General features: G+C 38.2%; 5 protein-coding genes and 1 pseudogene across 11 annotated transcripts; 2 read left to right on the top strand and 4 right to left on the bottom strand.

Moving 5' to 3' along the window:
• Positions 1–240: 240 nt before the first annotated feature.
• LOC111783246 (aminomethyltransferase, mitochondrial-like) lies at positions 241–3,744 on the top strand. Of its 6 annotated transcripts, none has more exons than XM_023664161.1 (5): positions 241–320; positions 960–1,011; positions 1,946–2,521; positions 2,619–2,737; positions 3,010–3,744. In XM_023664161.1, the coding sequence occupies exons 3-5, from the start codon at positions 1,964–1,966 to the stop codon at positions 3,554–3,556; spliced, it is 1,224 nt and encodes a 407-aa protein (XP_023519929.1). In that variant the 5' UTR covers positions 241–320; positions 960–1,011; positions 1,946–1,963; the 3' UTR covers positions 3,557–3,744. The 6 variants fall into 6 exon arrangements, with proteins under 6 accessions (XP_023519929.1, XP_023519926.1, XP_023519930.1 ...); XM_023664158.1 differs by having other exon boundaries at positions 960–1,016; XM_023664162.1 differs by having other exon boundaries at positions 295–412.
• Positions 3,745–5,302: 1,558 nt separating this feature from the next.
• On the top strand, positions 5,303–6,094 carry LOC111783509 (probable F-box protein At4g22030). The gene has a single exon (XM_023664436.1). The coding sequence runs from the start codon at positions 5,303–5,305 to the stop codon at positions 6,092–6,094; it is 792 nt and encodes a 263-aa protein (XP_023520204.1).
• Positions 6,087–10,035, bottom strand: LOC111783063 (aspartic proteinase). Of its 2 annotated transcripts, none has more exons than XM_023663940.1 (14): positions 9,899–10,035; positions 9,035–9,413; positions 8,879–8,939; positions 8,635–8,729; positions 8,451–8,563; positions 8,187–8,355; positions 8,064–8,103; positions 7,839–7,903; positions 7,291–7,404; positions 7,108–7,172; positions 6,866–7,022; positions 6,655–6,774; positions 6,464–6,552; positions 6,087–6,375 (listed from the first exon to the last, which is right to left on the bottom strand). In XM_023663940.1, the coding sequence occupies exons 2-14, from the start codon at positions 9,404–9,406 to the stop codon at positions 6,291–6,293; spliced, it is 1,545 nt and encodes a 514-aa protein (XP_023519708.1). In that variant the 5' UTR covers positions 9,407–9,413; positions 9,899–10,035; the 3' UTR covers positions 6,087–6,290. The 2 variants fall into 2 exon arrangements, with proteins under 2 accessions (XP_023519708.1, XP_023519707.1); XM_023663939.1 differs by lacking the exon at positions 9,899–10,035 and adding an exon at positions 9,807–9,890.
• Positions 10,036–11,445: 1,410 nt separating this feature from the next.
• On the bottom strand, positions 11,446–14,577 carry LOC111783507 (ankyrin repeat-containing protein At5g02620-like). The gene is made up of 4 exons (XM_023664435.1): positions 14,430–14,577; positions 13,865–14,350; positions 12,627–12,791; positions 11,446–12,539 (listed from the first exon to the last, which is right to left on the bottom strand). The coding sequence occupies exons 1-4, from the start codon at positions 14,575–14,577 to the stop codon at positions 11,446–11,448; spliced, it is 1,893 nt and encodes a 630-aa protein (XP_023520203.1).
• A 1,284-nt stretch (positions 14,578–15,861) lies between these two features.
• On the bottom strand, positions 15,862–19,281 carry LOC111783506. Its single transcript, XM_023664434.1, has 5 exons — positions 19,085–19,281; positions 18,477–18,961; positions 18,215–18,364; positions 17,493–17,935; positions 15,862–16,473 (listed from the first exon to the last, which is right to left on the bottom strand). Exons 1-5 carry the CDS (start codon positions 19,279–19,281, stop codon positions 15,862–15,864), a joined length of 1,887 nt encoding a protein of 628 aa, XP_023520202.1.
• A 1,009-nt stretch (positions 19,282–20,290) lies between these two features.
• Positions 20,291–24,399, bottom strand: part of LOC111783505 — a 5,068-nt pseudogene continuing 959 nt past the window's right edge.

Here is a 24,399-nt window from a genome sequence, read left to right as displayed (position 1 = left end):
TAAGCTCAATCAAATATTAAATAAATAACCTATTAATTTAATATTAAAGTCACTCAATATTCTCTATAAAACTAGGCCCGATGTTACTAAACTCACCTAAGCAGGCCTAGCCCATTTTTATCCATCGGCGGTATTCGCTAGACTAGGCCCAGCCCAATATTCTGAAGCCCATCCTCATGGACTCGTCGTCCCACCCTCCGAAAGGAGCTACTACACTGTACAGTACTTTTCAATTCCATTCCGCTTTAAGCAAAGCAGTGAGGTTGGCTCAAATCCGACGTCGGATGAAAGGCGGTGATAGCGTCGTTCCAATCACCAAGGTACTGCCGTCGCGGCGGCGCATGATTGAGGATCTTCCTAAACTCAAATAGTATAAGATATGGCCGTTTTAACCAAATCAAAGTCGCATTAGGTGATTATGGTTAATTTTATTTGTTTATCAAACTCTAGCCGTATCTCTTCGAAAAATCAATGAATTATCTGATAAAGAAGTAATTTATGGAAGTATGGAATAGAAAAGCTGCTTTTATTCTCCTTTTTCGTTTCTATTTCCTAGTTCTGAAGCGATCGCTCACCGCACCATTGTGTCAATAGTGCTACGAGTTTAACGGTGGAGATTTCCTGCTTTTTGTATTTGATTTTAGTATCAGGCGCTGTACATTGTGGGTATAAGTTTGATCGAAGAATGGGCAGAGAGTTGTAAGAGATTAGGGTGTATGTGAAATTGTGCCACCACCACCCATTGAAGATGGGGTGTTTTTGGCTGCTCGATTAGGAGAGGGCACCCTACGCCACCCACTTCATATTTCACCGAACCGCTCAGTTTTTTTTTTTCTTTGATTGTTGTTATTTTGTTGCTATGTGATGTTAAATAACCTACACATATATAAAGGTTCATGCCTTTTTCTCTCCTCCTGATATCTTGAGACTGATCCACAACTGCTCCTTTTGGCTGTCAGATTTGTTTCCTTGAAGAACTAAATTTGAAGGGCCACAAGAAAACCCATCTCTGTAAGGTCTTCGTTCTTTCTCTTCTCTTCATTTCTGGAGTTTATTAGCTGCTGACATTGCGTTTTTCAATGTGTGTTCTTACCTTTTCTGATGATTTTTCTCTTCCTCTTGCGGTTGGTCGATTGGCCTTGTAAGTTTCTCGGATAGCTTGATGGGATATTGGAAATTATGTTGAAAGATAACACACAAACACCCTGTTTTGTAGATTTGATATTCATGATTAGAACTTGGAATTTGATTTTCTCTGGATTTCTTGAAGTAGTGCTATAAACTTGACTGCTTTGGATATTTCTTAGATGGTCAGTCTATAATTGTTTCAGGCGGTGTCTCAAAATCACATGCACTCGATGTTTTGCATTCCATCTTGTTCTTTCGTATCAAGGGTACATGGTGTGTGTGAGATCTCATGGGGAGGAAAACGAAACACCCTTTATAAGGGTGTGGAAGCCTCTTCCTAGTAAATGCGTTTTAAAATCTTAAGTGGAAACCCGAAAGGGAATACTAAAAAAGGACAATATTTGCTAGCGGTGGGCTTAAATAGTATTAGAGCCAGACACCAAACGATGTGCCAGCGAGGAGGCTGAGCCCCAAAGAGGGGTGATGAGGTGATGTCCAGCAGGGACATTGGGCCCCAAAAGGGATGGATTTGGTGGAAGTCCCACATCGATTGGAGAAGGGAACGAGTTCCAACGAGGACGCTTGGCCCCAAAGGAGGTGGATTGTGAGATCCCACATTGGTTGAGGAGGAAAACAAAACACCCTTGATAAGGGTTTGGAAACCTTTCCCTAGTAGACGCGTTTTAAAACCTTGAGGGGAAGCCCGAAAGAAAAAATCCAAAGATGACAATATTTGCTAGTCGTAGGCTTGACTGGTTTAATTTTTAATTTTGAAGTAGAGCTTTATTGCCTAAATTTGTTTCAATTCTATGTCCAGATATTCTAGAGTAGCAAGATGAGGGGAGGTCTATGGCAACTGGGGCAATCAATTACTCGCCGTCTTGCCCAGTCTGATAAGAAGGCTGTGGGACGTCGATTCTTTTCTGGGGAGTCTGAGCTCAAAAAAACTGTTCTATATGATTTTCATGTTGCTCATGGTGGAAAGATGGTTCCATTTGCTGGATGGAGCATGCCTATTCAATACAAGGACTCAATAATGGATTCCACTGTGAACTGTAGGCAGAATGGTGGACTGTTTGATGTCTCCCATATGTGTGGACTGAGCCTTAAGGGGAAGGATTCTATCCCTTTCCTTGAATCACTTGTTATTGCTGATGTTGCTGGTCTTGCTCCTGGAACTGGAACACTTACTGTCTTTACCAATGAAAAGGGTGGCGCCATTGATGACTCAGTGATCACCAAGGTCACAGATGACCACCTATATTTGGTTGTCAATGCGGGCTGCAGGGACAAGGATTTAGCTCACATTGAGGAGCACATGAAGGCCTTCAAGGCCAAAGGAGGCGACGTTTCTTGGCATATTCATGATGAGAGATCTCTTCTAGCTCTCCAGGTTTACATATTCCGTTCATTTCGTTTCCCCATCCGAAATTTGGATAAATTCTTATTGTAATACCAATGTGAAAAAGTTCATTGACTTCCTTTCATAGGGCCCTCTTGCTGCACCATCTCTTCAACAATTGACTAAGGACGACTTGAGCAAGCTTTACTTTGGTGAGTTCCGCATATTGGATATCAATGGAGCCCATTGCTATCTCACCAGGACAGGGTAAGCTTCAATTTGGCTTACATTTCTCTTTCCAATCTGAACGAGCCAAGTCTTTTGATACCTCGTGAAATGTTGAATAGTTGTTTAGCGAATGACTCAACATATGCATCCGGTATTTACACACTATTGCCCCAGCTACCGCTGTCCTTGGGAAACCTTGGAAAAACTGTTTGAAGTCCATTTATCAATGGCTTGGCTCTGAACGTCGTGTTCTAGTATCGTGTTGGTTCGAACCCGTTACAGTTTCTTATATATACTTGTGAAATAATCAGGTACACAGGTGAAGATGGATTTGAAATATCAGTGCCTTCAGAGCACGCTGTGGATCTCGCCAAAGCAATCTTGGAGAAATCAGAGGGGAAGGTAAGATTGACAGGACTGGGCGCTCGAGACAGTCTTCGGCTCGAGGCTGGCTTGTGTTTATACGGCAATGACATGGAACAACATATAACACCAGTGGAAGCAGGATTAACATGGGCCATAGGGAAAAGGAGGAGAGCAGAAGGGGGTTTTCTTGGTGCTGAGGTGATTCTGAAACAACTTGAAGAGGGCCCAGCAATAAGGCGTGTTGGGTTCTTCTCTTCAGGCCCTCCTGCAAGGAGCCACAGTGAGATTCAGAATGAGGAAGGAAAAAGCATTGGAGAAGTCACCAGTGGAGGATTTAGCCCATGCCTGAAGAAGAACATCGCTATGGGTTATGTGAAATCTGGATCTCACAAGGCTGGCACCAAAGTTAAGATCATTATCAGAGGAAAGGCCTACGATGGTGCTGTCACTAAAATGCCATTCGTTCCTACAAAATACTACAAGCCAACATAGTTCATGTCTGCCATGCTGTCCTGTCCTGTCCTGTCCTGTAAGATTTTTCTGATCCGACCCTTTTCTCCTGACCAAATTCTGTATTTCCTGGATGTCAGAAGAAGTATTGGGGTATTTATTTTCAAACTGCGCTAATCAGAACTTGTTGATCATAAAAATGTAATCTTGCATTTGAGCCATTTACATTTCAAGGGTGGGGTAAACCTAGCCGGATCTGAATGTTGGCTAAGTAAGCGTCCTGTAGTAAGAGGAGTAGTTATGAACCCTGTAGACCATCCCCATGGGAGTGGTGAAGGGAGGGCCCCAGTTGGTAGAAAAAAACTCGCAACCTTTAATTTAGTAATGTCAATGGAATCTTCAAACGTCGTCGAATAAAGAAGTTGGGACCTTCAAAAAATATAGTCAAAAGGGACTTAAGTGTTTGAATAAATAGTTTTCTTTGTTCGGTTCTAGAGAAAGGACTCGAGCTTCAATTAAGGGGAGGATGTTCGAGAGCTCCATAGGCCTCACAAGAGACTCTATGGTGTACTTTTCCAAGGGGAAGATTGTTGAATACTATTAAGAGGGAAGCTTAGTTTTGACAATTTAAAGTCCTAGTTTTGTTGTTGTGTGTTCACGTGTGATACTCGATGGAAATTAATTAATAGCAAAAATGAGAGAATCAAACAATAGTTACAAAAGTAATATCATATTTTCGTTCCATTGGTTTACACGTCTCTTTTGTATATTACATGTTTTATGGAGGGAAAATGAATAAATAAACAAATGGTTGAATATAAATCTAAATATGAATGAGTGGTTAAATTTTGACTGGCCACCTTTGACTTACCGAATGGGAAATTCATTTGTCAACGTCTCAAAAACTTACACACGAACCGGCTTAGTGAAACGCGTCAAAGAACATAACTTTATCGGATTCATTCTTGAAATGAACGAACAAACTTGAAACACAGAAGCATGGAGCCTATGGGTTGTCAGAACAGAACCATGTTTGTCGGTTTAAAGGCAATTTTTGAACAAAAACATGTTATCTTCTCCATTATTACGTAATTTCTAGCTGTTTGGAGTTGGGTGAAGGAACCGTCGTAGATTTGTGTTCTGTAACAGATCAGCCTTTTCCCACTGCTCGAGTCTTGAACTTGAGAATCAACCAATTCGTGTACATCTCTGCCTTTCTATATATACATAGAAATTTGAAGCCATTTTATTCAAATCAGGTGTTCCTCTCTTTGATTCAAACCTGAGTTTTCCACATCAGTGATTAAAATGGCTGCATTTAGAACTGCAACCTTAATGTATTTCAAGAGTTCTTCGTCTTTGTCGTTGTCGTCGTCATCCTCTCGATCAGACAATTGCAGTACAGGAGTTTGTAAAGCTACAATGAGTTCACCTATGTTTAAACCCAATCCTGTGTCTCTACCTAAGTTGCAAAGCAGAGATTTGGTTGAGAAATTGGAGATGGGAAGTGGGTTTAAAATTCCAACTTTCAACAGTGTTACGAGTCAGCTGGATCCTGTCGTGGCTGCGAAGTTTTATGCAGTTATAGAAGCCATAGCGGATAGAGTGGAAATGCATTGGAATGTCGGGGTGCAACGTGACAATTGGAACCGACTCGTGCTGACTTCCTTGAATGCAATTACTCTTGGAGCTGCTACCATGGTTGGGTTGGCAGCTGCAGCCACAACTGGTGCACCGATCATGGCGCTAAAGATATCATCGACGTTGCTATATTTAGCAGCAACTGGAATGTCGGTGGTGATGAACAAGTTACAACCATCCCAACTAGCAGAAGAACAGAGAAATGCTGCTAGGTTGTTCAAGCAGCTTCATTGTCAGCTTCAGTCCAAACTCTCCCTGGGAGATCTCAACAACAACCAAGTAGACGAAGCAATGGAGAAAGTGTTGGCTTTGGATAGAGCATACCCACTTCCTTTATTAGGATCCATGATTGAAAAACTCCCCACCAATGTGGAGCCTGCAACTTGGTGGCCTCAACGAAAGACAATGCAGAAGCCTAAGCATAAGCAAGCAAGCACGAAGCTCGGTGGAAATGGATGGAGTAGGGCGCTAGAAGATGAAATGAGAGAGATTGCTGGGGTGCTAAAGAGAGATCAGCAAGAATACTTGAGATTGAGCCAAAAGGCCTTACAAATCAACAAGATTTTAGCAGTTTCTGGCCCATTATTAACCTTGCTTGGAGCATTTGGGTCAGTTCTTGTAGGTTCTTGCTCAGGGACATGGCCTGTTATACTTGGAGTTGTAGCAGGATCTATGGCGAGCATTGCGAACGCAATGGAACACGGTGGTCAAGTTGGGATGGTGTTTGAGATGTACAGAAGCAATGCAGGTTTCTTTAAGCTCATGGAAGAAACAATCGAAACAATCGAATCGAACGTAAGAAGGGAGAATGGAGAAGTGTTGGAAATGAAGGTTGCTTTACAACTAGGGAGGAGTTTATCAGAACTCAGGGAATTGGCTGCATCAAATTCAAGCAGAAGAACAGAGGAAATGGGAGAGTTTGCAAGCAAGCTTTTCTAAAAGTTCATGTATAAATCAGCAGAGATATAAAGCAACTGTACAAGCTGTGTATCTATATAGAAGATTAGAACAGTAACAAGCATTTACAATCTTGGGCTTTACTTTATAAATCCATCAACTTAAAGTAAGGTTCGACTGAAAACTAAAGATGGCTCATATGTATAAACATTAAAAGATACCAAACGAGGAGGTTTCTTCAAGCTGCCTCTGCAAAACCGACTCTCAGCTTGCCAAAATCAAAGACGGTGTGGTAGCGACCCATGAAGACATCTCCCAAGATCCTGTGGCCAACGAAAACAGGTTCTTAATGAAAGGGAAGGATACTTTGAGTGATTCTGAAAGCAAAGTAAATGGTAAAAACATATATACCAGAGGGGTCCACGAGGAGGAGGGATATCAAATGCAGTAAATCCACTTATGCACTGAGCTGCAGCACCCTCACCAACCTTGAGTATATACTGTTCACATTGCTCACTATTTTAGAGAACGATACCGAAAGGGGATAAAAACCGAAAGGGGATAAAATTCTCCGTTCAAGCGATTTTCTTTTCTGTATTTACCTCTTCTGGTGCAAGGTCGAATATTTTGTCACCAATTGTGAAGGAAACAGTAGGCATGGAAGAAAGTTGTCCACAGTCCACAGCTGATTGTCCCATTGGACTCGGCATACGATCACATAGCTGCAGGGGAGTTAATTAGTCGAGTCAACAAGAATCGGTATTCTGAAGAAAACCGATCTGTAAAATTCTTGGAAGTACGAGATTTTTTTACCTCATTGATATAGTTTATTATGCGTTCTTTGGTTTGATTCTGACGAAGTTGATTTTGCATCCAGACAACAGTCATCTCACATACAGAGCACATACCGTCGCGTAGACTGTCGGATGATTTCCCGGCATTCTCGTCCACCACACTCTCAATTCCCATACTACATGACCAACATAATTTCAGGGTCAGTAAATTCACCAAGTAAACGTGTGTGATCCGATAAAAAGCATGTATGCCTCACTCACCTGACTCCTCGAGTTCCATCGAAAGTACACAAATTAATTTGAGAACATATCTTCTTCGGATCTGCCTGTTGAAAAAAATCAAAAGAGCTCTATAAAAGGTATAAAGATTGGGTATCTTAAGCAGTATAAGACCAAAATGCTACGTTAAGAATCAAGAAGTTAAAAACGAAAACGTTATCTTGCCTCAGATAAAAGCAAGTCCATAATAGTTTGCCCATATTGTGCGACAACGGCCTTGCATTGCTGGCTAACAACTCCTTTAGCTCCAATGGCGTGATTGATCATAGTTATAACAGGCTAAAAGAGAAAAACATTGGAGTGAATAGCCATTTAACCCAACTGCAAAGACAATCACTAATTTCTATTCAATCAAGTATGTTCTTGCATCAAAGGCTAACCGGTCTTTATGTCCAAGGATTATACAGATAATTATTATAACAACAAGATCAGGCCTACCGCTAGCAGATATTTTCCTCTATGGGCTTTCCCTTTCAGGCTTCCCCTCAAGGTTTTTAAAACGCGTCTGCTAGAGAGAGGTTTCCACACCCTTCTAAAGAATGTTTCGTTCTCCTCCCCAACCGATGTGGGATCTCACGAACGTTTGATGAGCCATCTTAAAACGGAGAAGTCCCAACTTATTTATAAAAAAGTTTCATGCAATATGGTATATAGCACATGTGACGCCAAGTTACAGATGACAGGGAAGAAAAAGGTCAAGTCTATGTACGCACAGTTGGGCCAGCCAACAGTGAAGTTCCAGAATCAGCTATTGCTGAACAACCACCATCACAAAATCCTGAATTAACAAATTTCTGTAGTCAGAAGCACATAAACACAGAACTCAAACCACCTATTACAGAAACAAAAGAAGAAAAAAGAAGAAAAACTCTCCTTTTCCTTTAGATTCTACTTCTTTTAGATGAATTATAATTAATAGGTGAAACATGGAAGCATACCAGTTGGTTCGCCATCGATGAGAACATCGCCCATGTCGAACTACAAATCAGAAAGAAAAAATAAGCATGGGGTGTAATAACAATTAGAAGTAGAATGGATGAGATGTAGACTTGGTAACCAACCTGCCAGTAACCTTTCTGTGTGACAGGAACATAAGTGTGCTTGCCCCTATAATGCTTAGGGTCAACCCCACCAAACACAATTTCACCTCCTTCTTCCTCCTCAACGTTGCGGTTGAGCCAAAACGAAAAGACGGGTTCCTTAACAAGACCTTGTTCAACCATGTTATACCTGAGAAGAACATTACAAACGCCTCATTCAAGCCTCTCCATGAACCAAGAGGAATCTTAAACAAGAATCAGGATTGTTGGAAGAACATATCCTACCATACTGGGACAGCATTACCGACAGCTATCTCTTGGAAACCAAGTCCCAACAACCCATCAAACTTGGCCACCAGAAACGTAAGACTCGGTTCTCTGGTTGCCTCTATGAACACCTGAAAGGGACAATTGCAATAAGTAACTAACCATTGATATTCCAACTGTTCAATTCTATGCCGGAAGTTACCTGTTCCTTTACGACTAGGTCTCCAACTTTGACATTGTCATAACTAAAGAAACCAGAGACTGCTCCAGTGCCATACCGAATTGAAGCAGATGTCCCTGCACAATGTCAATAAACCGAATTATTTTCGAGTGCAATTGTAGTAACAGCTCCGTGACGTCGTGCAAGAACAAACTACAAACATCCCCACATCAAAATAAGTACCAATAATTACAATTCATTCTTGAACATAGACTTCAGAAAGTACCGTTTTTCTTGTATGAACTTGAGCGGCTTGACTTGTACCTGGCATGGAAATGACAAGCCACCTACAACAAAACCAAAAAGTTGAGTACACTCCAAAGGTATCATTTCTACTTAATGGTTTACGTTTCTGAATATAATCAAGGCGACAGATCCTTACAGAAAACAAGCACTTGGCAGAAGGCACCCACAGATTGGAGCTGCCGGTGTCAAAAATCACAGTGAACTTTTGTGGGGGTGTACCAATGGCGATCTCACCATAGTACTGAGCGTCCAGGTAGTTCTTTAACGCAACAATATCAGTATCAGAAGATTCTCCAAGATTACCCTTAGGATTATACTTCCTGAAAGCAGCTTTCAAAATCTCTGCATCCTTGGACTCAAGGCGGGCAGCTAAACGGTTCTCTGGGTCTAACTTAATCTTCTTTAGTCCAACTCTAAGCAACCCATCATTGGATGCAGACGACACAATATTAAATGAAACCAACAAGAACAAACACAAGAAAGCAGCTTTGGAGTGGTACGAAGCCATTGGTAACCTACAAGTCCAAAGTGAAGTTGAGAAATCATGAATTATAACCTGATAAGTCAAGCTAGATGAGCCCTAAACTATTAATAAAAACCTAACCTACTCAAACAAGCCCCAAACTGTTCAATTCTTACATGGAAAAACTATGATTCAAAATCAAATTGCAGAACAGAAGAATAAAAAGAACCCTTAAAAAGATGCGATCAAATGGCGTAACAAACCCATACACATGCAAAAAGCTTAAAATTCAAAACCCAAAAACATGATCAGCAACCCGACAACCCCGCGATCATCGAAAAAGTAATCAGATAAAAATGAACTGAATCCGGATAGACAGAAACAAAAAACTATAATCACATAAACAAACAACAATTCAAAAAGTAAACAAAACCCATTTACCAACTTGAGGATCAAGTAAACAATGAAGTCCAAATAACAAAACCAAAAACAATTAAAAAAAGGCGATCGAGGCATAAAAATCAGAAGAAAACCCACCAGAAAAAGATTTCAGACGAACAAGAGAATTGGGGAAATGATGCGCGAATCTGCCTCTTTATAAACAAAACAAGAATACATTGAAGGAAGAAGCGACTGTTAACCGACCTGTCCACTCCAAAAATAAAAATAAAAAATCAAACGGACCCAACTCATCAACCGGTTACAATTCAAGCTCAAGCGTTGGAAAATGGCAGAGAGGATTTGATCTGTGCCGTCCGTTTTGGAGGGACAGAGTTGTCTTTTAATCGGACGAATCTTGTAGAGTCGTCCACGCATCGGACCCGAGGATTTGAATACTCGGATCCCGAAGAAAAGCATTTCGGCGGGTTGAGAATCTTGTGCAACCAGTACTAGAGAGAATACGGTGTTCCCGTTTAATATTAACCGTTGATCGTGTGATTGAGGGATCAGAGAGAAAGTGAATTAAAATAAATAGGAAACGTTACGTGTCCGCAAAGAAGGCAATGTGTTGGTTAATTGAGAGACGACGTGTCGTAAGCTGATATGAAAGGCAATGGAAGAGGAAGATGTTATTGTGTGCTTCTGTGTATCGGAAGCTATGGTGTGGCCTTCATGCTAACAAACTTCTTTAAATGGTAAATTTATCATTTCATATCATCAATTTCAATTTCAATGCATACATCCGTTAGAGAGAGAGGAACGAATCATTCCATAGAAGGCCGTTGGCGATGTGGACTGTAAGATCTCATATTCATTAGAGAGTAAAACGAAACATTTACTAACAGTGGACTTGGTCTGTTACAGATACTCCTTATCGATCGAGCCATGTTTGAAATTCACGAGGCTCAAAGTCTAAATGTAAAATAACTAGCACAAACAAGAGAGTATCCGATCTAGATTGTACCTTATTCATGTATTTAAGTTTGAAAAATCTTGATAACATTGAGTCACATAGTAGCATCTCAACGCTACAGACGAAACTTCAAATTCATCGTATTTAGTACATTGACTAGGGTTGAGTTGGGATTCTTGGCTTCGAGTGAGGCATGATTCACCCAAGTTGTAGCATTATGACGCATATCTTATAAATTTTTTTCGTCTACACGCTAAGACACCAACTTCATCACATTCTTTACAGAACCTCATTATAAGATTCCACATCGATCGAATAGAGAAACGAACCATTCTTTATAAGAATGTGGAAATCACACCCTAGCATACGCGTTTTAAAAACCTTGAGAGAAAGTTCAAAAGAAGAAGCTAAAAGAGGACAATATCTGTTAACAGTGGGCTTGGACAGTTACACTCACGTATTAAGACGCTTTATTCAACCGATGATTATGAACACAAAATTACACAACTCAAGGGAAACATACACTTCTAATGCACAAAGACACTATTAGTAAGGGTGTGGAAGTCACTCCCTAGCATATGAGTTTTAAAAACCTTGAGAGGAAGTTCGACAGAGAAAACTAAAAGAGGACAATATCTATTAACAGTGGGCTTAGACAGTTACACTCACGTGCTAGGACGTTTTATTGAACCGATGATTATGAACACTACTCAAGGGAAAGATACACTTACTAACGCACAAAGACACCATTAGTGATAGCCTTGAGGATACTAGTCTTCCTATTCCTCAACAAACAAAACACAGTAGAAGCATGCAATGACACTAAAGCATGAGCCCAAAGCTTCCATTGCAGCACACAAAACCAGAAAATTGGAACAGCAGCCATCCCAGTAATCATCAATGGAAGCAAAGCCGTATCTTTACCATAGTAAAGGAAGAAGGCCGCACCAAAAGCCAGCACCATACACAGCACAGAAACAAACAGGGATCCAAGCCCGCATACCAACTCCAATGGCAACCAAAACAGAAAATCATTCTCGGCACACCGCGACGTCAAGATCGACAAAAACAACAGTATTGCAGTCGACGAAGACACCAATGCTATCCCATCTGATATCACAAACACAGTGAACCATTTCTTCTCCACAAATATGGGAAGCCCCGAGCTCTCGTTCTTGCCTCCTGGCACTGTGAACGCTGCTGTAAACACGACCGTCGCTATCAAAGTTGCTACAAGCATGCATGAATTCGCTGTCCTCTTCACCCATTTCTCTCCTTCTTCCTTCAGCTCTTTATGCTCTCTAGTGAATATTTCCCGCGCCGTTTCCCCTCCGCTTCTTTTTACCCTCGTCGTAAGCTCCACTATATTCTCGACTACCTTAAACCATAGAAGCTCGCTATGCATTTGAAACACTGCTCCCGACACTCGATCGAGATGCTTCGGATTAGCGCTTTTGGCTGCTAATTCAAGCAAGCTGATTTTTTTCGCGTCAAAATAGTATAATAAGTCATCTGGGTTGAAGAGTTTCATATCATAAATTAAATTGAACACACCCTCTTGTCGATTCTCGACTGCTACGTGAAATATACTCTTCCCATCGTTGTCGAATATCCGTAGAAGATCAGGATTTTCATGCAGCAATATTTCTAGAAATTCAACATTTCCAACTCTTGCAGCATCATGTAGCATGCTTGATGGATGTATTACGAAATTCATTAGATTTTCTTTTGAAGTTGCATTTGTTTTAACAATACTCCACATGTTTGCAACCATTTGATGGGCTTTTATTTCCATGGTTGTTTTTTTGCATAAACATTTGAACACTGTTAAAAAAAAATCTACCGTAAGTGTTTTAACGTGAAATGATGAGGTTTTTTATGGTAAAAAAATAAAGAATTAAAGAAACTAACCGCTCTTTTCGATGCATGATTGCCACTTGGCTGTCATCTTGTAGCTTGCAATAGTGTTAGGCTTCCGGGCCATTATATGCAAGAGTGTATGCAATAGTGTGTCTTGATTGATGTCTAGTTTGGTCGCTAACCAATCCTTCCCCTTTAGAATAATCAAAGCTATATCTGTAACGAAAACGAAACACGATGAGCTCATGATTTAAGAAAAGGACTATCGAACCACTTGAGAGCCGGCCTAGCCCTCACTCGTTAGGAAAGGTTAGGATACCAATGAAGGGACTGAACCATTCAAAAGGTGTCATTGTTAGGAATCACGATTCTCCACGATAATATGATATTGTCCACCTTGAGCATAAGCTCTCATGCCTTTGCTTTGGGCTTCCCCAAAAGGTCTAGTATTCCTCACTTATAAAAATAGTGTCACCCAGATCCACCGCTAACAGATATTGTCCTCTTTCGGCTTTCCCTTTCGGGCTTCCCCTTTCGGGGTCTAGTATTCCTCACTTATAAAAATAGTGTCACCTAGATCCACGGCTAGCTCTGTCCTCTTTCGGCTTCTCCTTTCGGGACTTATAAAAATAGTGTCACCTAGATCCACCGCTAGCAGATATTGTCCTCTTTCGGGCTTCCCCTTTCGGGGGTCCTCTTTCGGCTTTCCCTTTCGGGGTCTAGTATTCCTCACTTATAAAAATAGTGTCACCTAGATCCACCGCTAGCAGATATTGTCCTCTTTCGGCTTCCCCTCAAGGCTTTAAAACGAGTCTACTAGGGAAAGGTTTCCACACCCTTATAAATGGTGGGTTGTTCTCCTCCCCAACCAATGTGGGACATCACACACTTACTTGTCTATTGAATGAAGGGACCAACCGAATCTTTTCCCTTAGGCAATGTAGAATTCCAAAAAATGTTGTAACGACCCATGTCTAGAATTTGGATCAGGATTCAAAATCCAGACTCAACATTTGATGGCTCCGACATTACCCTCGAACATGGTCACATTCAACATGTTTTGTCTTCCCCTCACATACATCCTAGGAAAATTCCTACAAGCTTACCCAATATAGAATTGCTCCAAGCAAATAATGCCACCAAAAGGTGCACCTTATTGGTATGACAGTGACTTTCAGATGTAATTTCGGTTCATTCATGTACCCCTCTCATTTACTCAAATATCAATAACTATTTATATATTACTCGTAAAAATATTGACACGAGCTAAGAAAGAGTAGGAAACAAACCATAATGATTTGCAGAGATGGCACCAACAAGAAGCTCCAATTCCATTTCTGGGGCAATATGATCCTTCTGACTGAGGAGATAAGAAACCATGTCGTTGTGTTTATATCTTGCAGCAATTAAAACAGGGGTTACATTTCTAGACCCACCAATCAAATCTTTACGCTTTTCCACCATCGACTTGGCGATATCAAGGCCGCCTAACGTAGCAGCGATGCAAAGGGCTGTGTTTCCATAGCTATTTTCAATGCCCAAGTCTTCATCGCTCAGTCTCGCCACTAATTTCTGCACAAAACCAACCTGATTGCATCTTGTAGCAATATGCAGAGCAGTCTCGTTTCTATCCTCGCTTATAACCACCGAAAGAATTCCCAGATTTTCCCTTTCGAGTTGCTCCGCCGTTTCCCAGTTGCCGTTCATTGCCGCTTTGTGCAGGCTACATCGAGCGTCGTCGTTGCCCGAACCATTGCCCTCTGAAAGGCTCCTCTCTGAAACACCAAACCAAATCAATAATTGTACGAGTACATTGTATATTTACTTTAAACCACATACATCTCTATATCATACCATCGTCGAAAATATATTTGACACTCCGAATCAGACCATCTGTGAATGTGTGAATTTTTGATTTGAGCCTTTTGAGATAGTCATTCCCATTCACTTGCGGCTGCTCGACCCCCAACACATTGTGAACGGAAGAACTGAAACTCCTCATTTTTGGCTAATTAACTCTTCTGTAGAAGTTGATCAATGCTTTGAAAAGCAATGAGATTTGCAGACCCTTTAAAGAAATGAGAAGACTTGTGAGTATATTGACTCCAAATGAATTGACTTTTCTAAGTCTAACCAATTTTGAAACATCGGAGTCTCCGAAGACTTCCAATTTGTTTGGATTTTGTGTCTTTTTTTTTTTCCACAGAGAAAAGTATGCGACCTTCAAACATTCATCCATCCATTTCATGTTTGCTCTATACCAAAATACAAACAGTAGCTTCCTCCCTTTTCTGTATGTCAATTACAAAGAGAAAAAATAACTTTTTTTTTTTTTTTTTCCTGAATCAATCAAACTAACAAGAAGAGTCAACTTTGGTAGTCCATTTGAGGGCAAGTGGATGGTTTAGGACGAAAAGGATTTCGGAAGAACATTGCTAACACGTGCTATAATGACGGGGACAAAGGAACCTAATCTTATGAGGATGTGCTAATTTCAAAAACTCTTGTCATCAGTTTAAATTGTAGGTTGTAATTCGTCAATATGAAGTTGAAATTTCCTAGTAATTGCGCGGGTGAATTTATTCCTAGGCATAACACACTATGGGAGTAATCTATCCCCAAAGTCATTACCTTCTAGTTGAATCCCCTTTTATCTTCGATTCACAAAAAAAAAGAAAAGAATAGAGGATCCGTGTCAACTGTGTTGAACACAACTCACTCTCTATGGAAAATACTCGCACTCTTTATTAACACCAATCGAGAAGAGAAAACAAGACACTCTAGAATGCTACTACTTTCTATTACTTGAGATTTCTTGGAATGATAAATGAGTAGGATGGAGGGGTATTTTTGGGATTTCTTGGGAGAATAAACGAAGTAGGGTGGAGGGGTATTTTTGGAATTTCTGGATGATAAACTAAGTAGGATGGAGGGGTATTTTTGGGATTTCTTGGGATGATAAACTAAGTAGGTGGAGGGGTATTCATACGATGACAACGTTCTTACTTATCATTTACCTAAATTTATTCTTAAAATCTTAAATCATTTTCTTAACATAAATAAATGTCTCGTATAATAAATGTTTGTGCTTAACCCAGTGAGGTAATGATGATATTTTAACAAACCATCATCACATCAGAAAGAATTCACTAGATCCATGTCAACTATTCACTTTGTGTCATAAAAAAAAAAAATCTTGAGAAAAAATGACATAAAGTGTTTGTGTGTATATATATTGAAAAAAAAAATATCATTATTAGCTCAATAGGTTTATAGTAATGTGTAGCTAACGATAAACATTAGAACCTTTGACGAGCCTATTGTTGGATAAATACGACATCCCACCGGCATATATGGCTGCGAAACAATCAGTCAAAAGTTCCCATTGGAGCACACAAAACAAGAAAATTATACCACTAAACGTCCCACCAATTAGCAATGTAATCGAACAAATATATGTTCCAAGGAGCAGGAAGAGGTAGGCATCGAAGGCCAGCACCATTGCCAGCAATGAAAGGAAGAGGGATCCAATGCCAACAACCAATTCCAATGGCAACCACAGCAGAAAGTCTGATTCCTCACACCGCGACCTCTGCATCATCCAAAACAATAGCGTTGCAAATGAAGATGAGATCAAGGCTATTGCATCTGAGATCACGAACACAGTCACCCATTTGTTGTCAACAAACGTGGGTGAGCCTGACCCATAGTTCATGCCGCCTGCAAACAAAACTATAATGGCTATTGATATTGCAGCTCGCATGGATGAATTGGCTGCACTCTTCACCCACTTTTCTCCTTCTTTTGCAAGCTCTGTGTGTTCTTGGTTGAATAATTCTCTTGCTGTTTGATTCCCTTTCTTTATTCTTATTCTACGTTCTACTATATCCTCTACTTCCTTCAAAATATTAGGTCAATTTTGTCATCATTACGGTACACTATATATTTCTACAATATCACTTATAAAATAATTTTGTGTTTTTACGAGCCCGACCCAGAAGGTAAATGATTCTCTATAATGGTACGATGTTGTCCACTTTGAGCATAAGCTCTCGTGGTTTTGCTATGTGTTTCCCCAAAAGGCCTCGTACAAGGATAATATTCCTATGTAACGACCCAGATCCACCGCTAGCAAATATTGTCCTCTTTGGACTTTCCATTTCGGGTTTCTACTTTGACCAATAGCTCTTGTGGCTTTGCTTTGGGTTTCCCCAAAAGGCCTCTCGTGGCGGGCTTCCATGGGCTTTCCCTTTCGGGCATCCACTTTGAGCATAAGCTCTCTCTCGTGGCTTTGCTTTGGGTTTCCCCAAAAGGCCTCTCGTGGCGGGCTTCCATGGGCTTTCCCTTTCGGGCATCCACTTTGAGCATAAGCTCTCTCTCGTGGCTTTGCTTTGGGTTTCCCCAAAAGGCCTCTCGTGGCGGGCTTCCATGGGCTTTCCCTTTCGGGCATCCACTTTGAGCATAAGCTCTCTCTCGTGGCTTTGCTTTGGGTTTCCCCAAAAGGCCTCTCGTGGCGGGCTTCCATGGGCTTTCCCTTTCGGGCATCCACTTTGAGCATAAGCTCTCTCTCGTGGCGGGCTTCCACTTTGAGCATAAGCTCTCGTGGATTTTGCTTTGGTTTCCCGAAAAAGCCTCGTACCAATGAAGATAATATTCCTATGTAAGAACCCAGAGGCTTTGCTTTGGGTTTCTCGAAAAGACCTCATAACAAATATTGTCCTTTTAGGCTTCTGCCTTTAAAAGTCGTCTGCTAGAGAAGGTTTCCACTCCCTTATAAAAGGTGTTTTGTTCTCCTCCCCAACTAATGTGGGACATTCAGATCCTCACTTATAAACACATGATCTTCCCCTAATTTAGCCAACCTGAGACTCACTTCCAATAATAATCTTCAACATTTATATCTCTAATTAAAAGTACCTTAAACCATAGAAGCTCCTCATGCATTTGAAAGAACGATCCCAAGACACGTTCAAGATGACTTGAATCTGCTCTTTTGGCAGCTAATTCAAGCAAACTGATGTTTTCTTCATTGAAATAGTATAAAAAGTCCATTGGGTCGAAGAGCTTCATATCATAAATTAAGTTGAAGACACGCCGTTGTCGATTTTCAACTGCTATGTGAAATATGTTCTTCCCACTACTATCAACAATCCGTAGAAACTCAGGATTTGTATGAAGTAACACTCTCATAAACTCAACGTTTCCGACGCTTGCAGCATCGTGTAGCATGCTTGAGGGATATAAAATGAAATCCAAACTCTTATCTTCTTCAATCTTACCCTGAACTACACTCCACATTAGCTCAACCGTTTGACATGCTTGTATTTGCATCATTTTCTTCTTGTATATATATTTGAAACCTAAGATGGAATCAAAATTACAAATATTTCAATTAATTAAAATTTCCTAATAGTTTAAACTTACTTCAAAAATATTTTTAAATTTTATAAAGAAAATTTAAAAGATAATACTTACCATTAGTAAATGGATAAAATGGAAGGTAAATAAGACGTAAAAAATCATGAATATTTTTTAAATATAGTATTAATAGAAAATATTAAAAAAAAATGAAGAATATTAATGACTTAATAAAGTTTTAAGATATTTTTGAAATATTAAAAAGAAAAAAAAAAACTTACACCTATGGAGAGATGATTGCCACTTGGTTGGGTTATTTTTTGTGCCTAATGTATTAGATTTTCGGGCCATTATATGTAAGGGTGTATCGTCATTGGTGTCTCGTTCTAGTGCCAATGACTTGTTCTCGTTTAGAATGAGTAAAGCTACATCTGTAAAAGAACAAAATAAAAAAGACACAATAATTAAGAGTTCGGACTAAATAAAAAAGTATTTTAAACCGACCGGATTGATAAAAATTAAATTTTGTGAGTAAAAACGAACTGTAATGGTCGGTGGCAATGGCACTAAGAAGAAGCTCCATTTGGTCGCTAGTTGCCATGCTTTGGATACTCAAGTCCATCTCTTTGAGTAGATAAGCAACCATATGGTTCTGTTTGTATCTCGCAGCAACTACAATGGGGGTTGCATTTTGAGACCCACGAATTAGCACTAAATCCTTATTTTTTTGCAGCATGGAGTTGGCAATGTCCACAGCGCCTAATGTAGCAGCGATGCAGAGCGCTGTGTTTCCATATACATCTGTGGCTTCCAACTCCTTTTCTGTTAGCTTTTCAATGAGCCTCTCAACGAAGGCAGTGTTGTTGAATTTGGTGGCAATGTGAAGAGCTGTTTCTTTTCTGTCCTTTCTTATTACCTCCGACAGGATTCCCTTATGTGTCTTTTCGACGTTGTTCGCAGTCTTCCAATCACCTCTAGTTGCTGCTTCGCATAGCTGAATATGCAGCGGATGATCTTCCGTCTTCACGCTCCCTGTAAAAAATTAAAATTCAATCAACTAAATTCAACTGCAGGTCGATTGGAGTGAGTTAGATTCAAATAAATAAAAATTTTATTTATTATAAAGTAAAATAATTATAAAAAAATGGAACTTACAATTGTAAATGTTGAAGTTGTGACGTTTAGTTCTAGCCAATTGAAGACCCATCTTGTGATGTGAAGTTTTGTCGTCAGCGATTATCGGCTGATGCTGATCCTCCTTTACGTTTACTTGCTTCGACGATGAAGTTTCATAAAAGTCACCATGAACATCAAATTCATGATTGTCGTCGGAACTGAGAATCGTCATTTCGAGCAATTTGAAGACGACCCGTGAGTTTGTTGCGTCGTATTATTACTTGGAATTGGAAACCCTAATGCAACTCACTCTAACGTAACGAAGAGGTTGAAGCAGAGAAAGCAATGAGATCTATGAGCGATGAACAACTTATATATATAAACAAATTGGCCATTTATCCAAATATATAATACTTAATAACCCTTTTTTGTTGTGTTTTAGAGATATTATTATTATTAGTATTTAATTATTTTTATTATCATGAGTATTATTTCAATTAAAGATTGTCATGTCAACCTCATTAATAATGAGTTAATGAAAAAGAATAAAATCGAAGATTTTATAACGGTTAGGAATTTAATAGTTAAATTTTCAAACTTGAGAATTAATTTGGATTGATATGGCAATCGAAAATGGTGAATAAGATTTTTTTTGAAAAAATTATTTAAGGTGGAAATCAAAAGTAGTAATAATATTATAACAAAATAATAAACGAAACAAAGAAAAAATGACGAAAGATTTTTTTAAATTATTAAAATAAAATATAGATTCTTTTATTCTAAAATTAACCAAAACTCAAGTATTATTGTTTAAGTCTCTACGTGTCAAAATTTAATTTATTTATAGTGCCAAATTAATTGACAGATCATCAAAATTTTGAGTATTTTGTACTCTATTTTATTTGGACCATATTTTTTTCAAAATCCTAAAATTATTAATAATTAAAAACACGTTATCATCATCCTAAAATTATTATTAATAATGTTTATTAATTAATTAATTTGAAATTAAGGGGAAAAGGAACAACAGTGAAAAACTAAATCAAACTATTTACTAATTTTTCAAGAAACGACCTTCAAGTATATATTATTGTATATTTAAGATGAAAAAAATGTCTATAACAATGAAGAGTAAACTACTGATATGAGTAGATATTATTTAGATAAAGACGTTGTATGGGTTCAATATACAATGAAGAGTAACGATACAGTTACAAATACAAGGAAGGATCTAAAATAAGTTATTTATTAACAACGATAATCAGCTCTTTTTCCAGCCTAATCTGTCGTAAATATGATACCCCACAGGCATGTAATGCTGCTAAACAATCAGCCCAAAGTTTCCCATGCAGCGCACAAAACCAGTAAATTGGAAGGGTAGACATCCCAGCAATGAGCATTGGAACCCAAGAGCTATCTTTTCCATAGTGCAGGAAGAAGGAGATATCGAAAGCCAGCACCATTCCCAGAAAAGAAAGGAAGAGCAAACCAAGACCAAGAACCAACTTGAGTGGCAGCCTGTACAGAAAATCGGTTTCGGAACGTCGCGACATCGAGATCGACGAAAACCATAGAAATGCAACTGAAGATGAGATCAAAGCTGTGGCATCTGAGATGGTGAACACAGTGAACAATTTGTGGTAAAGAAACATGGGCGAGCCTGTGTTCTCGTTGTTGCCGCCTGGTAATGTGAATGCTGCACTCAAAGCTACAGTGATTATCAAAGGTGCTAGCAGCATGCATGAATTTGCTGCACTCTTCACCCACTTTTCTCCTTCTTTCGCAAGCTCTTTGTGTTCTTCGGTGAATAATTGTCTTGGCTTCTCTTCCTTTCTTTTCATCACACACTCTACAACATCTTCTACTTCCTTCAAAACATATGTAAATTTTGCCATCATTTGAATAAATATATATATATAATGCAACAAAATAACCTATAAAATAATTATAGATGACTAATAATATTTATAAGAAGCCTTTGTTTTTTTTACTAATTTTATTTATTTTGAGTTTATTAGCCAAAAATAGAGTATACTAAGCATGATGACTCATTTGGAGAAAATTACGAAAATGTAATAATAAAATAAAGCAAATAAAAAACCTAATTCATTATAATTTATAATAAGAAATATTTTTATTTTTGTATAAAAAAGCGAGATGGGGTTGAGCGAGGACGAGAAAAACAATCTTTAGGTAAATGGACATGTTTGATCAAAAGTACCTTAAACCATAGAAGCTCATCATGCATTTGAAAAGCTGCTCCAGTGATACGATCAAGATGACATCCATCTGCTTTTTTGGCAGCTAATTCTAACAAGCTGATGTTTGTTTTATTGAAATAATATAATAACTCATACAGGTCGAACAGCTTCCTGTCAAAAATTAAATTAAAGATACAACGTTGTCGATTCTCAACTGCTATATGAAATATAGTTTTCTTATTTTTATCGACTATCGGTAGAAACTCGGGATTCTTAAAAAGTATCATCCTCACAAATTCAACGTTTCCAATGCTCGCAGCATCGTGTAGCATGCTTGAGGGATGTAAAATGATATTCAAGCTCTTATCTGCTTCAATCTTATCCAGAACAACACTCCACATCAGTTCAACAGTTTGATGGGCTTGTGTCTGCATTATCTCCTTCTTGTAGATATGCTTCAAACCTAAACCAAAATTTTGAAAGCCTAAATTAATAAAAATAAATTCTTTAAACTTAAAATAAAAAAAAAAAAAAAAAAAAAAAAATCCCTTCACAAAATACTCTTCAGTCTCAAAATAATTTCAAACATACCACTTAATTTTCTATAGTGAAAAATACTATACTAATGAATAGAATAATCAGTACTAACTTTTAAAATTCTCATAATTTTTTAAAAGTAAAGTTATTAAAAAAAAAAAAAAAAAAGTTTTTAATGGAATATCCTTCTCATTAAAGAGAAAATATTTATGAGAGGTAAATAAACAATTTTAGAAATTTAGGAATTTTATAAATGTTAAAGTGTAATACCATTTTTAAATTTAATAAAGTTGAAGAAAAAAACAAAATACTTACAGCTATTAATGGATGATTGCCACTTGGTTAGGTTATTTTTGGAGCCTATAGTATTAGATTTTCGGGCCATTATATGTAAGGGTGTATCGTCATGGGCGTCTCGTTCCAGTGCCAATGATTTGTTCCCGTTTAGAATAAGTAGAGCTATATCTGTTAAAGAACCAAAAACATAAATAAATAAATGATTAAGAGATGAGACTAAATTAGTAAGTATATGAAATAGACCCAATTGATAAAAATTATATTTTGTGAGTAAAAACAAACCGTAATGGTCGGTGGCAATTGCACTAAGAAGAAGCTCCATTTGCTCGCTGGTTGCCATGCTTTGGATGCTCAAGTCCATGTGTTTGAGGAGATAAGAAACCATGTGGTTCTGTTTATATCTCGCAGCCACTAAAATGGGGGTCGCATTTTCAGACCCACGAATTAGGACTAAATCCTTATTCTTTTGCAGCATGGAGTTGGCAATATCCACAGCGCCTAATGTAGCAGCCATGGAGAGGGCTGTGTTTCCATATATATTTGTGGCTTCTAAGTCCTTTTCGGTTATTTTTTCAATCAGCTTCTCAACGAAAGCAGTGTGGTTGAATTTGGTAGCTATGTGGAGGGCCGTTTCTTTTCTATCCTTCCTTATTACCTCTGATAATACTCCCTTATGCGTCTTCTCGATTTTCTCTGCACTCTTCCAGTCGCCCCTACTTGCTGCTTCGCATAGCCGAACATGTAGATCATCGTCCATTGTTGGGTTCTCTAAAAAATGTCAGAACTTATTTGGATTGAGTTGGATTCAAATGAATGAGATATACCCAAAAATAAAAATATGTTATTATCAAATTAAACTCAGAAGTATATATACAGTTCTATCCCAAGGATCAAGTGGGTATATTTTATACAATAACATTAATATTTTCTATGATATTTTTTCTTATATAAAAATAATAATAACAATAATTAATTGCAAATTTAGTGTTTGATTTTTAAATTTATATACATAGATTTTATTATACGTTAATCTCTCAAATTCAAACATTTAGAGATTTATTGTCTAAAAAAATTATAAATCTAAAAGATTTAAAAGATAAAAAATACTTGATAGATTGTGAACGATTATTGACCGATGCTGATCTTCCTTCATGTTCACTTGCGTTGACGATGAAGCTCCATGAAAGTGATTGTCAATGTCAATCACATGGTGATCGTTAGAACTGAGAACCGTCATTTCCGACCAATTTGAAGATGACCGGTGAGTTGGCTGCATCATTTTGAATTGGAATTAGAAACCTTTCTGCTTTTTAACTTGACGAAGAGCTTGAGGCCGAAGGAATTGAGGCAGAAGGGAATGAGATTTTGGGGTGAACAACTGATTGGCCATTTACCCATATATATACTAAATTACACGATTTTTTTGGCATGTTTGAGGTATTATTGTCATTAATTATGACAATAAAACACTGTCACGTCAACATCAGGTGTTAATGATTTTTTTCGCATGTTTGAGGTATTATTGTCATTAGTTATGATAATAAAACACTGTCACGTCAACATCATGTGTTAATGTTTTTTTTTTTCCATTTTCTTTTGTTATACCTTTGATAGATCCTTTCTTTCAATGTTCNATTATTATCATTTAATTACACAATTTAACTTAATTTGAAAACAATTCTTATTCGGATTATCCTGTTAACAAAACCAAATCCATAATAGTTTGCGCATATTGTGCACCAACGGCCTTGATTGATCATGGTTGTAACGGGCTAGCTAATAGAGCAAGCCAAACATTGGAGTAAGTAGCCATTTAACCCAAGGATGTTCTTGCATCAATGGCTAATAGGTCTCGGTGTCGAACCTAGTTTGATGTTGCCAGATTTTTAAACCATGCAAAACTTAGTGATTAGTTTGAATGAGTATCGTTTCTTTTCAAAACCTTAAAAATCATGGCAGTGTTGAGATTCTAGGGACAACATCGAACGTTGTACCTTAGTCGTGTATTTAAATTTTAAAAATCTATATAATATTGAGACTTACATAAGTGAGGGGGAGATATTTTAATCTAAATATTTCAACCATCTACGTACATTATTATAAAAAGCTCAAAATTTGATTGTTTTGAATTTTGAAACTGGACTCTTGGTCCTAATAGCTAAAATGAAAAAGAAAAGAAAATAAAATAATAATACTAAGAGGCCCATTAAATCATGAAAATGTAATTATAAGGCAGACAAACATTTTTAAAAATTTTATTATCATTTAATAAAAAATATATATTTATTTTTATATGACACAAAAAAAAAAAAAAA

Source organism: Cucurbita pepo, chromosome LG20, assembly GCF_002806865.2.
Source record: "Cucurbita pepo subsp. pepo cultivar mu-cu-16 chromosome LG20, ASM280686v2, whole genome shotgun sequence".
In the NCBI taxonomy this organism is placed as follows: domain Eukaryota; kingdom Viridiplantae; phylum Streptophyta; class Magnoliopsida; order Cucurbitales; family Cucurbitaceae; genus Cucurbita; species Cucurbita pepo.
The sequence above is the reverse complement of the archived record's forward strand: the minus strand, read 5'-3'. Positions and strand labels throughout refer to the sequence as shown.

What these genes read in the sequence shown, in the direction of transcription:
- LOC111783246 (XM_023664161.1), top strand. Translation starts at nt 1,964, where the DNA reads ATGAGGGGAGGTCTATGGCAACTGGGGCAATCAATTACTCGCCGTCTT. An exon ending in GATCTCTTCTAGCTCTCCAG is followed by an intron (nt 2,522 to 2,618) that starts GTTTACATATTC and finishes TTCCTTTCATAG; the next exon opens with GGCCCTCTTGCTGCACCATC. An exon ending in TGCTATCTCACCAGGACAGG is followed by an intron (nt 2,738 to 3,009) that starts GTAAGCTTCAAT and finishes TGAAATAATCAG; the next exon opens with GTACACAGGTGAAGATGGAT.
- LOC111783509 (XM_023664436.1), top strand. Translation starts at nt 5,303, where the DNA reads ATGTCGGTGGTGATGAACAAGTTACAACCATCCCAACTAGCAGAAGAA.
- LOC111783507 (XM_023664435.1), bottom strand. Translation starts at nt 14,577, where the DNA reads ATGAGGAGTTTCAGTTCTTCCGTTCACAATGTGTTGGGGGTCGAGCAG. An exon ending in CATCTCTGCAAATCATTATG is followed by an intron (nt 12,792 to 13,864) that starts GTTTGTTTCCTA and finishes TTTTCGTTACAG; the next exon opens with ATATAGCTTTGATTATTCTA. An exon ending in ATCATGCATCGAAAAGAGCG is followed by an intron (nt 12,540 to 12,626) that starts GTTAGTTTCTTT and finishes TTTTTTTAACAG; the next exon opens with TGTTCAAATGTTTATGCAAA.
- LOC111783063 (XM_023663939.1), bottom strand. Translation starts at nt 9,877, where the DNA reads ATGCCTCGATCGCCTTTTTTTAATTGTTTTTGGTTTTGTTATTTGGAC. An exon ending in ACCTAGTCGTAAAGGAACAG is followed by an intron (nt 8,564 to 8,634) that starts GTAACTTCCGGC and finishes TGTCCCTTTCAG; the next exon opens with GTGTTCATAGAGGCAACCAG. An exon ending in CATCGATGGCGAACCAACTG is followed by an intron (nt 7,904 to 8,063) that starts GTATGCTTCCAT and finishes TTGTTAATTCAG; the next exon opens with GATTTTGTGATGGTGGTTGT.
- LOC111783506 (XM_023664434.1), bottom strand. Translation starts at nt 19,281, where the DNA reads ATGACGATTCTCAGTTCCGACGACAATCATGAATTTGATGTTCATGGT. An exon ending in CATTGCCACCGACCATTACA is followed by an intron (nt 18,365 to 18,476) that starts GTTCGTTTTTAC and finishes GTTCTTTTACAG; the next exon opens with ATGTAGCTTTACTCATTCTA. An exon ending in AGGAGCTTCTATGGTTTAAG is followed by an intron (nt 16,474 to 17,492) that starts GTACTTTTAATT and finishes AATATTTTGAAG; the next exon opens with GAAGTAGAGGATATAGTAGA.